We start from the raw sequence: 12,181 nt of genomic DNA on the forward strand, positions 1-12,181 counted from the left end.
TCTAGCTCCTTTCACTCCNACCGCACCGGCCGCTCCCCTCGGCTCCGCGGCCTGGGCCTGCGCCGCTCTGCTCTCTGGAAACTAGCGCCTCAGCGGCGCGGCGAGTAGCTCGCCGGGCGCTCCGAACCGCCGGCGCTCGGCCATGGCGGTCTCCAGGTGGGTCTCGCCCCTGACGTGCGAACGGAAAGAGGGGTCAGGCGAGGCACCGGCTGCTCTTGGCGCCGGAGCTCCTGGAGAGGAGCGGTTCTCGTTGTCACTGGACTCCAGCACCTTCTTCCCTAGACTTCGGAGTTCGCCCCTCGGTCGGCGGGGCTTGGGCTCGGGTTACTCATAGTAAATCGGTTCAAGAATATCTTTTTCTTGTTAAGTAGACCCTCCGGCACGTTAGAGCTGCTTTTTTTTTTTTCTTTTCCTCGCTGTGTTTCTCTTCTCTGGTTTCTCTTCCCTCTTTCGGTTCTAGGAGGGTAAGTCTTAGCATTCTAAGTCTGATCCCTAACCTCCATTTCATGGCAAAACTTGGTAGGAACCGTCGAAGGAGGGGAGATTTGGGTTTCCTATTAACAAAGAGACCATCTGATTATGCTAATTTTTAAAACATTTACAGAGTTAGGCATATGTTCTTTCCTGAGGCATTTTTTTCCCCTACATTAAAGTATAAAAATCATTTTGTTCAGCAGTAGACGTTCTGTAGTCAGCGTTGTAATCTTATTGTATTAGCCCCATCTTTCAAGAGGTATCACAAATTTTAAATTATTGTAAAACAATGCCCAATGACTGGAAAGTTAAGAAAACTAAAGAAGAATAAGACATTTGTTTAGCTATAAGAGGAAAGTTTTCTTCGCCTAAATAACAAATGTTTGAAAAACTTTGTTTTTATTATTTGTTAAATTTTTTTCTTAATGGTACTGGGGATTTAATTCAAGGTCATTTTATTTTGAGATAAAGTCTGCTCAGTTGCTGAGGCTGTCCTTCAATTTGACATCCTCCTGCCTCTGTTTCCCAAGTCACTGGATTACAGGTGTGGGCCACCATGCCTGCTTTTGGGAGAGATTTGATTTTGGTGGTCCTCATGGGAATATGGTCTCTTGGTGCTAGCAGTCAGAAAGAGTCATCAAGATCTTTAGAGTTGGCAAGGGAACTTTTAATGAGAATTGGGTTCTTTTACTACACAGGCTGAAGGAAAAAATGATGAAAATAGATAGTTTTCATTCATTTTTTATAATTAATTGAACACATTCTTTGAACATATTACTAGCTAAAATGTTAACTGTTATGCAAGGGTAAGAATAACCCCTGCGCCTCCCAGACTCCCTAGATAACTGATGAAATAGTGTGTGGGAGAAGCCTATGGGAGTTGGGTGAAGGGGGTTGCTAGGTACTGATAGTATGGAGTATCTAATTTTTATTTCATAGATTAATTAATCCATTCAATGTGAGGATTTTTTTTTTCTCTTTTTTTTTTTTTTGGTACTCGATATTGAATCCAGGGGCACTTTACCACTGAACTACATCCCCAGTCCTTTTTAGTTTTTGTTTTGTGGCAGGGTCTTGCTAAATTATTGGCTGGCCTCAAATTTTCGATTCTCTTCCCTCAGCCTCCAGAGTTGCTGGGATTAATGTGAGGAAATTCTTGTTTTGTGATGTATAAAACTGCTCTAACAGAATACAAGTTATATATATATATATATATTTTTTTTTTTTTTTCCAAATACAAAAAGGAATTTCTTCTAATATGCTGCTCCAATATAAATACATAAATATATACATTATAAGCACATTGATTCATTAACTTAATATGAGATTTGTTTCTTAGGTGTTACAGTGTTTAAGGAATGAATACTTCCTTACTTAGAGTAGACTGTATATTTTCTACAATACTGGATATAGCCTTTTAGAGACAAAATGATAGTACTTTATCAGAGTCTTATCTGCTTTAGTCATACTAATCTATTTAAGTTTAGGTCACCTAGTATTTCTGAATGAATGAGTGGGTTTTGAAGGCTTCCTCCTTCTGTTCTGGCTATTGGATTTCAGAGTAGGTTTTTTTTTTGGGGGGGGGGGTATCCTTTTTCTTATTCACTTTGTCAATTCTTTTTTAAAAAAGTCTGTCAGGTTTTCATGAAGAACTACTTCTCTGCTTGCTTTAATAATATAAGTTCAATCGAAGTATTTTTGAGACACTGTGTTTTGGTGGTATTTTAAAATGTAGATTCTCTTTGAATGGCAAACCTTGGTTTCAAGCTGGCCTTCTTCATGCGCTAAGCATTATTTCTGTGCTAACCAAGCTTCCTTTCTTTCCTGTTGATGTATGCTTGTGGAAATACGGACTACTTTAATACTATTTTATGTGAAATAAAAGTGGAAGATAGTTCAAGAGATAAAAATCACATGCCAGAATCAAATCTAAAATATTTTTTGTTTTATTTATATCAATGTGTGTAACTGAAGATAAACTGCAATATTTTTAGGGCCTTGAAGATATTTCTAACAGAAAGGAAATAGTAAATTGGTACTGTCATTTCCTCAATTGCCAGGTCAAGAAATCTGGGGATAATCTTTGGCTTTTCTGTCCTTCCCTCTATCAACATCCAGCCAGTTACCTATTCCAGTTTTCCTTTCTAATCTCTCATCATCTCTATTCCAAAACACCTGCAAACATAAGTAGCTTCTCTCCACTACCTGCCTCTTATGCTATTTCACTCTGGTTCATTCTTCACTTCAGCCATATTATTTGCTAATATGCAAATTTTAACATGGTCATTTTTCTGCTTAAAACTTGTTAGTTTTCTGTTGCCTTAGGACAAAGTCCAAATTCCCAAATATCTTTCCTCAGCTCAAGTCTGGCTAATTCCAACCTTAGTTTTTTTGATCTAAGCCTATATCACTTTGTTCAGAAAGCCTCTGCAGATTTTACTTCACCTTTGCTATTTGCAACAATGTATACTCTTGTCCATTGTATTATTTAATCATACATTGTAATTGTTTAATTGTTCTCTCCCTTTCTGAATTAACATAAATTCAGTGAGAGAAAGGAATGTGTCTTTGATCTTTCTGTCCCCAGCTTCTAGGATATGATGCTCAGTACATTTATTTTTTCTTTTGTTTTCCTTGTCCCCTCCCTGCGCTTTCTGCTGGGGATTGAACCCAGGAGTACTCTACCACTGAGCTACATCCTTACCCCCACTTTTTTTTTGAGACAGGGTCTCCCTAAATTGCCCAGTTGGCCTCTAACTTGAGATTTTTCTGCTGCTTCTTCCTGAATAGCTGGGAGTGTAGGTGTGTGCCTCCACACCTGGCTCCTCTTTTCTTTATTGGGAAGGAGTCTCCTTATATTGCCTGGGTTGCTTAAACTCTTGAGCTCAAGGGATTCTCCTGACTCAGCCTCATGCAACCAGGATTGTAGGCTGGCAGGCACATGGTACCTGTCTTAATATTTTTAAAATATTGATTAGTTGATTAATTAATTTGTGGTGCTTAGCATTGAACCCAAGGATTCCCAAGTGCTATGTAAGTGCTTGACAGCTGAGCCACACTCCCAGCCCTGAATATATTAAAAACAAACAAAAAACTAGTGATTTTGTTGCTTGCTTTAAAACCTAATATAATTTTACCATAACTTATGCATAGTAGAATATTTCCTGTGTTTTTCAGTGTTTCTATGTTTAACTAGTTTTCCTCAGAAAGAAAAATATGCACTATAGCTTTGAAATTGGCCAGGATTATAATTTTTAAAAAAATCTTCAGAATAATTTTTTGAAATTTAAATACAGTTAAGTTCTAAATGCAGTTAAAGTCTATGTGATAGCATAGACTTTTGTAATGTACACTGGATAAAATGTAACCTGTATTTTGTATGATCAAAAAGTTTAGATCCTACTTACAGTGCTATCAAGGCTTGGTTTTATTGTACTTTGAATTGTTAAGAATGTGGCAAATTATGAAATGTATGGACAATGCTTAATCTGGGTGAGATATATCTTGCAAAAATAACTTTGTGACTCTCTAAAGTTGCAAATACAATCATAACATTGGAAGTTTTCTATAAATTTCACTACAGTATCACTGAAGGATGTATAACTCCTTTAGATCTTTTATTTTTTAAAATCTCTATATGATCAAGGAAAAAACTAATGGCTCAAAACTGTTGTACAGGGGCTGGGAGTATAGCTCAGATGGTAGAGTGCTTGTTTCACAAGCACAGGCCCTGGGCTCAATCCCCAGCACCAAAAAAGAAGAAAGAAGAAAGAAGAAGAAAGAAGAAAGAAGAAGAAAGAAGAAGAAGGAGGAGGAGGTGGCATACTCTGGGGTGTGGTGGTGCAAGCCTATAATCCCAGCTACTCAAGAGGAAGACTGAGTCAAGAGGATTGCAAATTAAAGGCCAGCTTTAACATTTTAGGGAAACCCTGTCTTAAAATAAAATTTAAAGGATGGTAGGTGTGTGTGGTGGGGGGGTGGGGGTAGAGACGTAGTTCAGGAGTAGAGCATTTGCCTGCCTGGGTTTAATCTCCAGTACCACTACCAAAAGAGAGGGAGGAAGAGATAGATATTGAGATTACATACAAGTATAGACAACAACATTGCCTTTAAAATGTAAATATTGTTAAGTCATTTAATCTCATGCTCTTAACTACATAACTGTGTCCTCAAAACCAAGTTTGGGGAAAAAATTAGTATATGGTCTAGGCTTTCATTGTTGCTCACAGATGATTTAAGTTTGTCTCTCTTTTTTTCTTTTTAATATTTATTTTGTAGTTATAGGTGGTCACAATATCTTCAGTTTATTTTTATGTGGTGCTGAGGATCGAACCCAGTGTTTCACGCATGGTAGGCGAGTGCTATACCTCTGAGCCCCAACCCCAACCCTAAGTCTTATCTCTTAAATCTTTTAATACCTTTGTTTTGTTTTGTGAGGCTTTCTCCCAATATTTTCTTTAGTTGGCATTAAACAACCAACAATAAAGGCAGCCCTAGAGGGATTTATTCATTGGTGTTCAATTTATAACCAGGATTCCAAAGCTTAATGTAGATTTTTTTTCCAAAAAGATTGCTTTTTATATCTTTGCCAACTTATGCTACAATTGATTGAGTTGACTGTTGTACAACAGTTTTCTTTCTTTCTTTCTTTCCTCCTTCTTCTTCTTTCTTCTTTCTTCTTTTTTGGTGCTGGGGATTGAGCCCAGGGCCTGTGCTTGTGAAACAAGCACTCTACCATCTGAGCTATACTCCCAGCCCCTGTACAACAGTTTTGAGCCATTAGTTTTTTCCTTGATCATATAGAGATTTTAAAAAATAAAATAGATATTTTTCAATGATCATGATTTAAAGGCCATGTCTTTATTTATTTATTTTAATTTTGGTGGGGAGGGTACTGGGGATTGAACCCAGAGACACTTAACCATTGAGCCACAAGCCTTACCATTTTTTATATTTTATTTAGACATAGGGTCTCAATAAGTTACTGAGGTTGATCCTCTTGCCTCAGCCTCCTGAGCTGCTGGGATTACAAGCATGCACCAGCACAGCCAGCTTGATTTGACTCTTTTACAGCAATATCTTAGGTATGTGACATGTATCTGTGCACATGAAAATGATGCAGTTCAGAAAGGATTCAGGGGGCAAAAAAAACAAAACAAAAAGCATGCTGAAGGTCACACCCTCTTATTGAAGAAACAAGTTGCTACATATGAACAGAATTTTGCTTTAGTTTTGTTAATTCTCACTTTGCACTGCTGATATTTCAGAGACATTGTTTCAATAGGCCAATTCTGCAAAGAAGAAAAAGTTTCTTGATGTGGAGGCAGTTCAGTGAACCCTTCCTAATGACAGGGAAAGTGGTAATATAGAACAAAACCGGGGGCTGGGACTGTATCTCGTTGGCAGATCACTTGCCTAGCATGTGTGAGGTACTGGGTTCGATCCAGATCCTCGGCACCACACAAAAAGATAAATAAAGGCATGATGTCCATCTACAACTTAAAAAAAAAAAATAGAACAAAACCCGTTCATTTCCTATATGAGACCATACAGGTGTGCTAGTCTTACTTATTATCCCTTACTGCTAATTTCAGTCCATTATGAGATTGGCAGGAGGTAGTATTGTAAGTTATAATGTATTAAACATCTTATTATAAAAAATTAGAGACAGGAAAAAGTACCGGAGCTTTTCCATTTTATCTTCTATGGTTAATTCCTTTCTGCTTCTTCATACAAAGTACTTCTATGAAGTTTGTTTGTTGGCTTCCTTTGCAGTGCAAGGGATCAGACCCAGAGCCTTACACATGGCTAGGCATGTGCTTTACCACTGAGCTAAACCCCCAACCCTGTTTTTGTTTTTAATTTTGGTAACAAATAACAGAATTTACCATTTTAAAATGTATGATTTCATATTGTGTTGAAACCACAGCTATTTCTGCTAAAGAACCTAGAAGCAAGTTGTTTTATTTCCTCCCGGTGCTAGGCATGCTAGGCAAGTGTTCTATTGCTGAGCTCTATCTCCAGACCTATTTTTTAAAAAAATATTTATTCTTAAGTTTTAGGTGGACACAATATCTTTATTTTACATTTATGTGGTGCTGAGGATTAAACCCGGTGCCTTGTGCATGCTAGGTGAGCACTCTACCACTGAGCCACAACCCCGGTGTCCCCCAGATGTATTGTTATCTTTTAGATAAAACCATACAAAGGCATGTTGGATCAGAGATTTAAGTGTAAAGGGAAAAAAGTCCCAAAGGAAATAGCATAGCTTGGATATCCTTTTTCAACATTCATCATTCATTTAACTAGTATTTACTGAATGCTTTCATGTTCTGTTACCGCTGTTGACCGGTGACGAGTTCTTGCTTCCCCAATGTTGAAGAATAACACCAAAGAAGCACGCCGAGGCAAGGTCAGAGTAGAAATTAGAAGTTTATTAAAGGACAGCAGAAAAGACTTCTCCCGGAGGAAGAAGGGGACCCAAGAGGTGGAATCCGTGGAAGGGATGTTGTCTCCCCTTTTTATAGTTCTTTCAGTGATGGAATGTAGGTGGGAAGGACCGAGGGGTGGGACACAGGTGGGCCAAAGAAGTAATCTGGTCAGGAAGGACTTCTGAGTCAGCACCTTTTTGCTGGGGGCTGTTCATTAACATTTCTTTGAGGTGGACTTTGGCCTAGGGCCTTTTCAGGACTTCATTAACATTCCATGAGTTGTCCTGCGTTTCCCGGAATCATTGCCAGCATGGCCTCCATTTTAGATTTCACTCGGTATTAGACCCGGATTTATCTAACTACACTGACTACCTAACTTTAAATCTGGCTTCAGTTCTAGGTACTAGAGATATAACAGAGAAGAAAAGTAGTCTCCATTCTCATGGAATTTATTTTGGGTTGAGGGGTACCTGCAGCTGACTTCAGTGTGGTTTCATATCTTTGTATTCTTTGTATTCTGTGTAGTATCTTAAATCTCCTTTCTTATTTGGGAAAACATAATAACACATTACCCACAGTATGAACTAGTATTTATTCCAAATATTTTTTAAAAGTATTTTTTTAGTTGTCAGTAGGTCTTTATTTATTTATTTATTTTTAGTACCATAGAATTTTTTTTTTTCTTTTGTACTGGGGATTGAACTCAGGGACAATCAGTGACTGAGCCATATCCCCAGCCCTATTTTGTATTTTATTTAGAGACAGGGTTTCACCGAGTTGCTTAACGTCTTGCTTTTGCTGAGGCTGGCTTTGAAGTCCTGATTCTCCTGCCTCAGCCTCCCAGGCCACTGGACAGGCATGTGCCACCATGCGCAGCTATTAACACAGAAATTTTATGTTTGTTACCTCCGTCTCTTCCATTTGTCTGTCCTTCAGAGCATGAAGAATGACTTTATTTCTTTTTCCTGTTAGAAACTTCTATAAGAGAAGTTTGAAACAAAATTAGTCTTGTAACTACTGTGTTCCCTCAGTCAACCCTCCTTTTAACTTCTCTTCTCTCTTGACATATAACTTCTTTTAGACTTCTGCCTCACCAAGAAACCTTTCTGCCCTCGAGTATAATTCTCATCCTCCTGCACCACTTAACTGCATTAGTCTTTTCCACTGTGGCCTGGCCCTGGTGCTTACTGTTTGCCTCATAGTTGACTACCCTGGGGTAACAGGTCAGACTGCCCTCTTGTCAGATCCTTGTCTTTTCATCCCTTTGTTTTTCCTTTTGTGTGATGTCTAATTTACTGTCTGGGAGAGAGGAATGGAGAACTCCAAAAGGAACTTTAAGTTGAGAGAACCAAAGGAGTCTCTTATGTCCCCATTTCTCTATTCAGAGAGGCTACAACTAAAGCAAGTTTGGCTATCACCAGAGTGGAAGAGGTAAGGATAAACAGACCTGGGATTGCAGGAGAGAGAAAGCTGATTTCTATCATCAGGACAATTGGATGGTGAGAGAACAGAGATGACATGACATGGCATTGGAATAAAAGGCTCTGCAGAAAGGAGAGGGCAAGAGGAACTATGGGGCTATGAGGCAGGATCAACATTAGGTTAGAGAAAAGATGAAGGCCTTTGGGCAGGAGCGTGATTCTAAATGAAGCTGGGGGGCAGAGGAAAGGGAAAGTTCAGGAAGAATGGGAATTATGGGCTCTTTGAGCTTGCTGTGACTGGAGCTGGCATGACTGCCTTATTCAGAATGCTGAAATACTGCTATGCTGATATTTTCACTTATTGAAACATTACCTTAGCATCACTTAGTTATTTTTATAACTTGTTTTTATATGTAATATAGCTATTAAAGATGTTTTTAAAGGAAGCAAAAATTTCCGTAATATTGGTGCTTAAACCTGCAAGAAACTTGAACATTTCCTTATCTGTAATTATAGCATAATAAATACTTGAATATTGTGCAAAGTATTCTGGGGGACAAAAAGAATCATTGAAGGAAGTGAAGCCTAATAAGAAGCATAAGGCATCTTGTAATGAATTAACCTAAGAGATGCTGCATATAAAAAGCATAATAAATACCTAAATAACTGCTCAAGGTGAAAATTCATGTACATTTCTGAAGAGAGAGAAATTTCTATTGTATAGTAGTCAAATGGTGAAGGATTGTAGCTGAATGTCGATGGAAAGGATCTAGTTAACAAATTGAAACAAGAAAAGACATTTTAAGTGGAGAAAACAGTACAGATAAAACCATGGAAACTCAAAAGACCCATATTTGGATGGTACTTTTTTGTTTTGGATTACAGATAGCTAAGGGTGAGCCACTGAAAGTTTTAGAATAATGATTTGAACAAATGGTGCTTTAGGAAGTTAGTTTCGTAATGTGATCCCATTTAGTGTGAAGTTATGCTTACCAGGCAGTGGAAATTACGGAACTGGAGCTCCCAGATGGGCTAGTGTACTGATAACAAAAAATAAAACTAAACAGTTTCCAAAAAGGATTAAATCTGGGGGACTGTTCATACTGAGTGTGCTAAGAATAGGAAGACCAAGGAAAGAAGGGTTTGGAGAACAGTAGTATGAAAACTTAGGAAGGAAAGTATTTTATGAATGAGGTACTTACTGGTGTCACATGTCATTGAAGAGCTAAACAAAATTGAATTTAAGAGAAAACTATTGTATTTGGCACTTAAAGAAGTCATTGGTGACGTAGATATACTACACCTACATTACACAGGTGTAGTATAGAGAGAAACTTGATTTGTAAGGATTAAATTGTGTACGATGAGAAATGAAAGAAGTGTTTTAAGACACTTGTTCAAGATGTTTGGCAGTAAAAGGAAAGTGTTCTAGAAGATGGAAGTCAGGCAATTTATTTTCTCATTAGATATCTCTGCAGAGTGGACTATAGAAAGGAATGGATTAATAAAGCAGTGATTTGAGATATTGGAGAAAGGATTATTGAAGATAGGAGGACAGGATGGTATTAAGATAAAAGTTAGACAGTATCTAAGCCTTGAAAAGGAGTGACACTGTTTTCAATCTGAAATAGCATAAATATAAAGACTAATCTCTAGAAGTAAGGGAAAAAAACTTGAGATAATTTGTGTTCTGTAGTGTGGGATCTACTCCTTTTTATGAACTAGAATAGCTAATTGGTGGTTTGAGGAAATTTTTATGACTTAGGAAATTTTTGAGAATTTTTTTTCTTTTTGCATATGGGTTTATAAATGGGTTAATATTGTATCTTCCTTAGAGTTTATTTTGCACAGTATTGCTTTGGGTCACCATGAATAGAAGGTGTATCACAGAAAAGGAACTGGGAAGTTTTTGACATTTTCCCAGCAGTAATCTAACAAACTGACATCAGATAAGTCATAAATAGGACAAACATATAGGAAACAAAAACACCTTTTAAGGTTGTAAAATTTAAAATGTGTGTGTGTATATCTACTTTTACCCTTGAAAATAAGATTAAGTGAAGTTAGTGAGCTTCCCTTAATATTCTAAGAAATTGTAGAAGTGGGACTTCAGTGATCTCGTAACTTCTAGTCCAGTTTTTCATTTTATCATTCTTTCTGGTAGGAAAGTCCTCAATCTATCTGAATTGTACACATTATAAAAATGAGTCCAATGTTATACAGAGTGTATATAGCATATGTAGCATAAACTTGATCTTGGGCTAATTCTTTATGCTGAAACTAATTTAAATATTTAATTTTTGGTAAGTTTGCCTGCCATAGAATGTAGAAGGTTTAAAATGAATATTTTGACCAAGTTAGGTTGCAGTTAATTTTATACAGGCTCCAGGAGGATGTCAAATTTAGTTTGATTTCACAGTATGAAACTTTAAAAAAAGTAAATATTTATGTTGATGCATACAGAAAATTGTTAGTAGATGCTTAAATTTTTCTTTATTGAGCTGGGGACATTAAAAATTACAGCCATGGCAATATGTTAGCATTCCTAAGGTATTTGTTATAAAAGTTCATTAGAGGAGTCTTATAAACTTTACTATCAACTTCCTTATGAAGATAAGTCAAAGAGCATGCTGAAGGTTATGTAATGAATGGGTGAGGGAAGCCATTTTCTGGCAAAGGGATTTTAGGTCCGATTTGGTCTTAGAACTTTTTAAGAACACACTGGGTGTGTGCAGCCTGAAATCCCAGAGATTAGGGAGGCTGAGACAGAAGGGAGTGCAAGTTTGAGACCAACCTGGAATACTCAATGAGACCCTGTCTCAAAATAAAATAAAAAGAGCTGGGGATGTAGCTTATTGGTAGAGCGCCTCTGAGTTCAGTCAGTAATCACAAAATTTTTTTTTTCACAATACCTTTATTTATTTATTTTTATGTGGTGCTGAGGATCAAACCCAGGGTCTCACACATACTAGGCAAGTGCTCTACCACTGAGCTACAGCCCCAGCTCAATCCTCAGTAATTAAACAATCTTTCATCTTGCAAGTAAAGGCAAGTATTTAAATAGCCTTGAATGAATAAGGAGAAATACTGTGTTAATACTGGATCACATCTGTGCATATTGTGTGTAAAAAGTAAATTACTGTTTGTAATTTCTTTTAGAAATTAACTGTCATATAACTCTTTTTTCCTTATGTGGTTAGCTTTAATTGTTTAAAATAATTTTAAGTGTCAACTTTGCTTCTTAGTATTTTGTTCTCAAACAGCTGAAACTTTCATAGCACTGTTAGCGTTTTTTATTTATTTATTTATTTATTTATTTATTTAAAGAATTTTTTTAATATTTATTTTTCAATTCTCGGCGGACACAACATCTTTGTTGGTATGTGGTGCTGAGGATCGAACCCGGGCCGCACGCATGCCGGGCGAGCGCGCTACCGCTTGAGCCACATCCCCAGCCCCCCCCCCCATTTTTTTTTTCAAATCTTTATATGACATCCAGCTTTTTATTTCTTTTTTTTTTTTTCAAGAAAGAGAGAATTTTAATATTTATTTTTTAGTTTTCGGCAGACACAACATCTTTGTATGTGGTGCTGAGGATCGAAGGCACCAAGGCACCACGCAAGGCAAGCGCGCTACTGCTTGAGCCACATCCCCAGCCCCTGTTAGCGTTTTTTAATTAGTACTTTATAGTTATACCTGTTACTGTAGTTCATTTTGACATAGTTCATTTTGACGTAATCATTTAGGCATGGAATATAATTTTCTCTATTTATTTAAGTTCCCAGTTCTTCCCTTTTTCTTCTCCCTCCATCCCTTCCCTCCCCCCCCCCCGCTCTCTCTCTCTCTATCCTCTCC

At 37.4% G+C, this 12,181-nt stretch overlaps 1 protein-coding gene across 2 annotated transcripts in view; it reads left to right on the forward strand.

Annotated features, from left to right (window-relative positions):
* Positions 1-12,181, forward strand: part of Btaf1 (B-TFIID TATA-box binding protein associated factor 1) — an 80,068-nt gene continuing 67,887 nt past the window's right edge. For both annotated transcript variants that reach the window (XM_015500118.2, XM_048801743.1), the window contains exon 1: positions 1-156. In XM_015500118.2, the coding sequence (XP_015355604.1) occupies positions 143-156 (14 nt within the window). In that variant the 5' untranslated portion in view covers positions 1-142. The remainder of the gene's footprint in view (positions 157-12,181) is intronic.

Source organism: Marmota marmota, unplaced genomic scaffold, assembly GCF_001458135.2.
Source record: "Marmota marmota marmota unplaced genomic scaffold, marMar, whole genome shotgun sequence".
In the NCBI taxonomy this organism is placed as follows: Eukaryota; Metazoa; Chordata; class Mammalia; order Rodentia; family Sciuridae; genus Marmota; species Marmota marmota.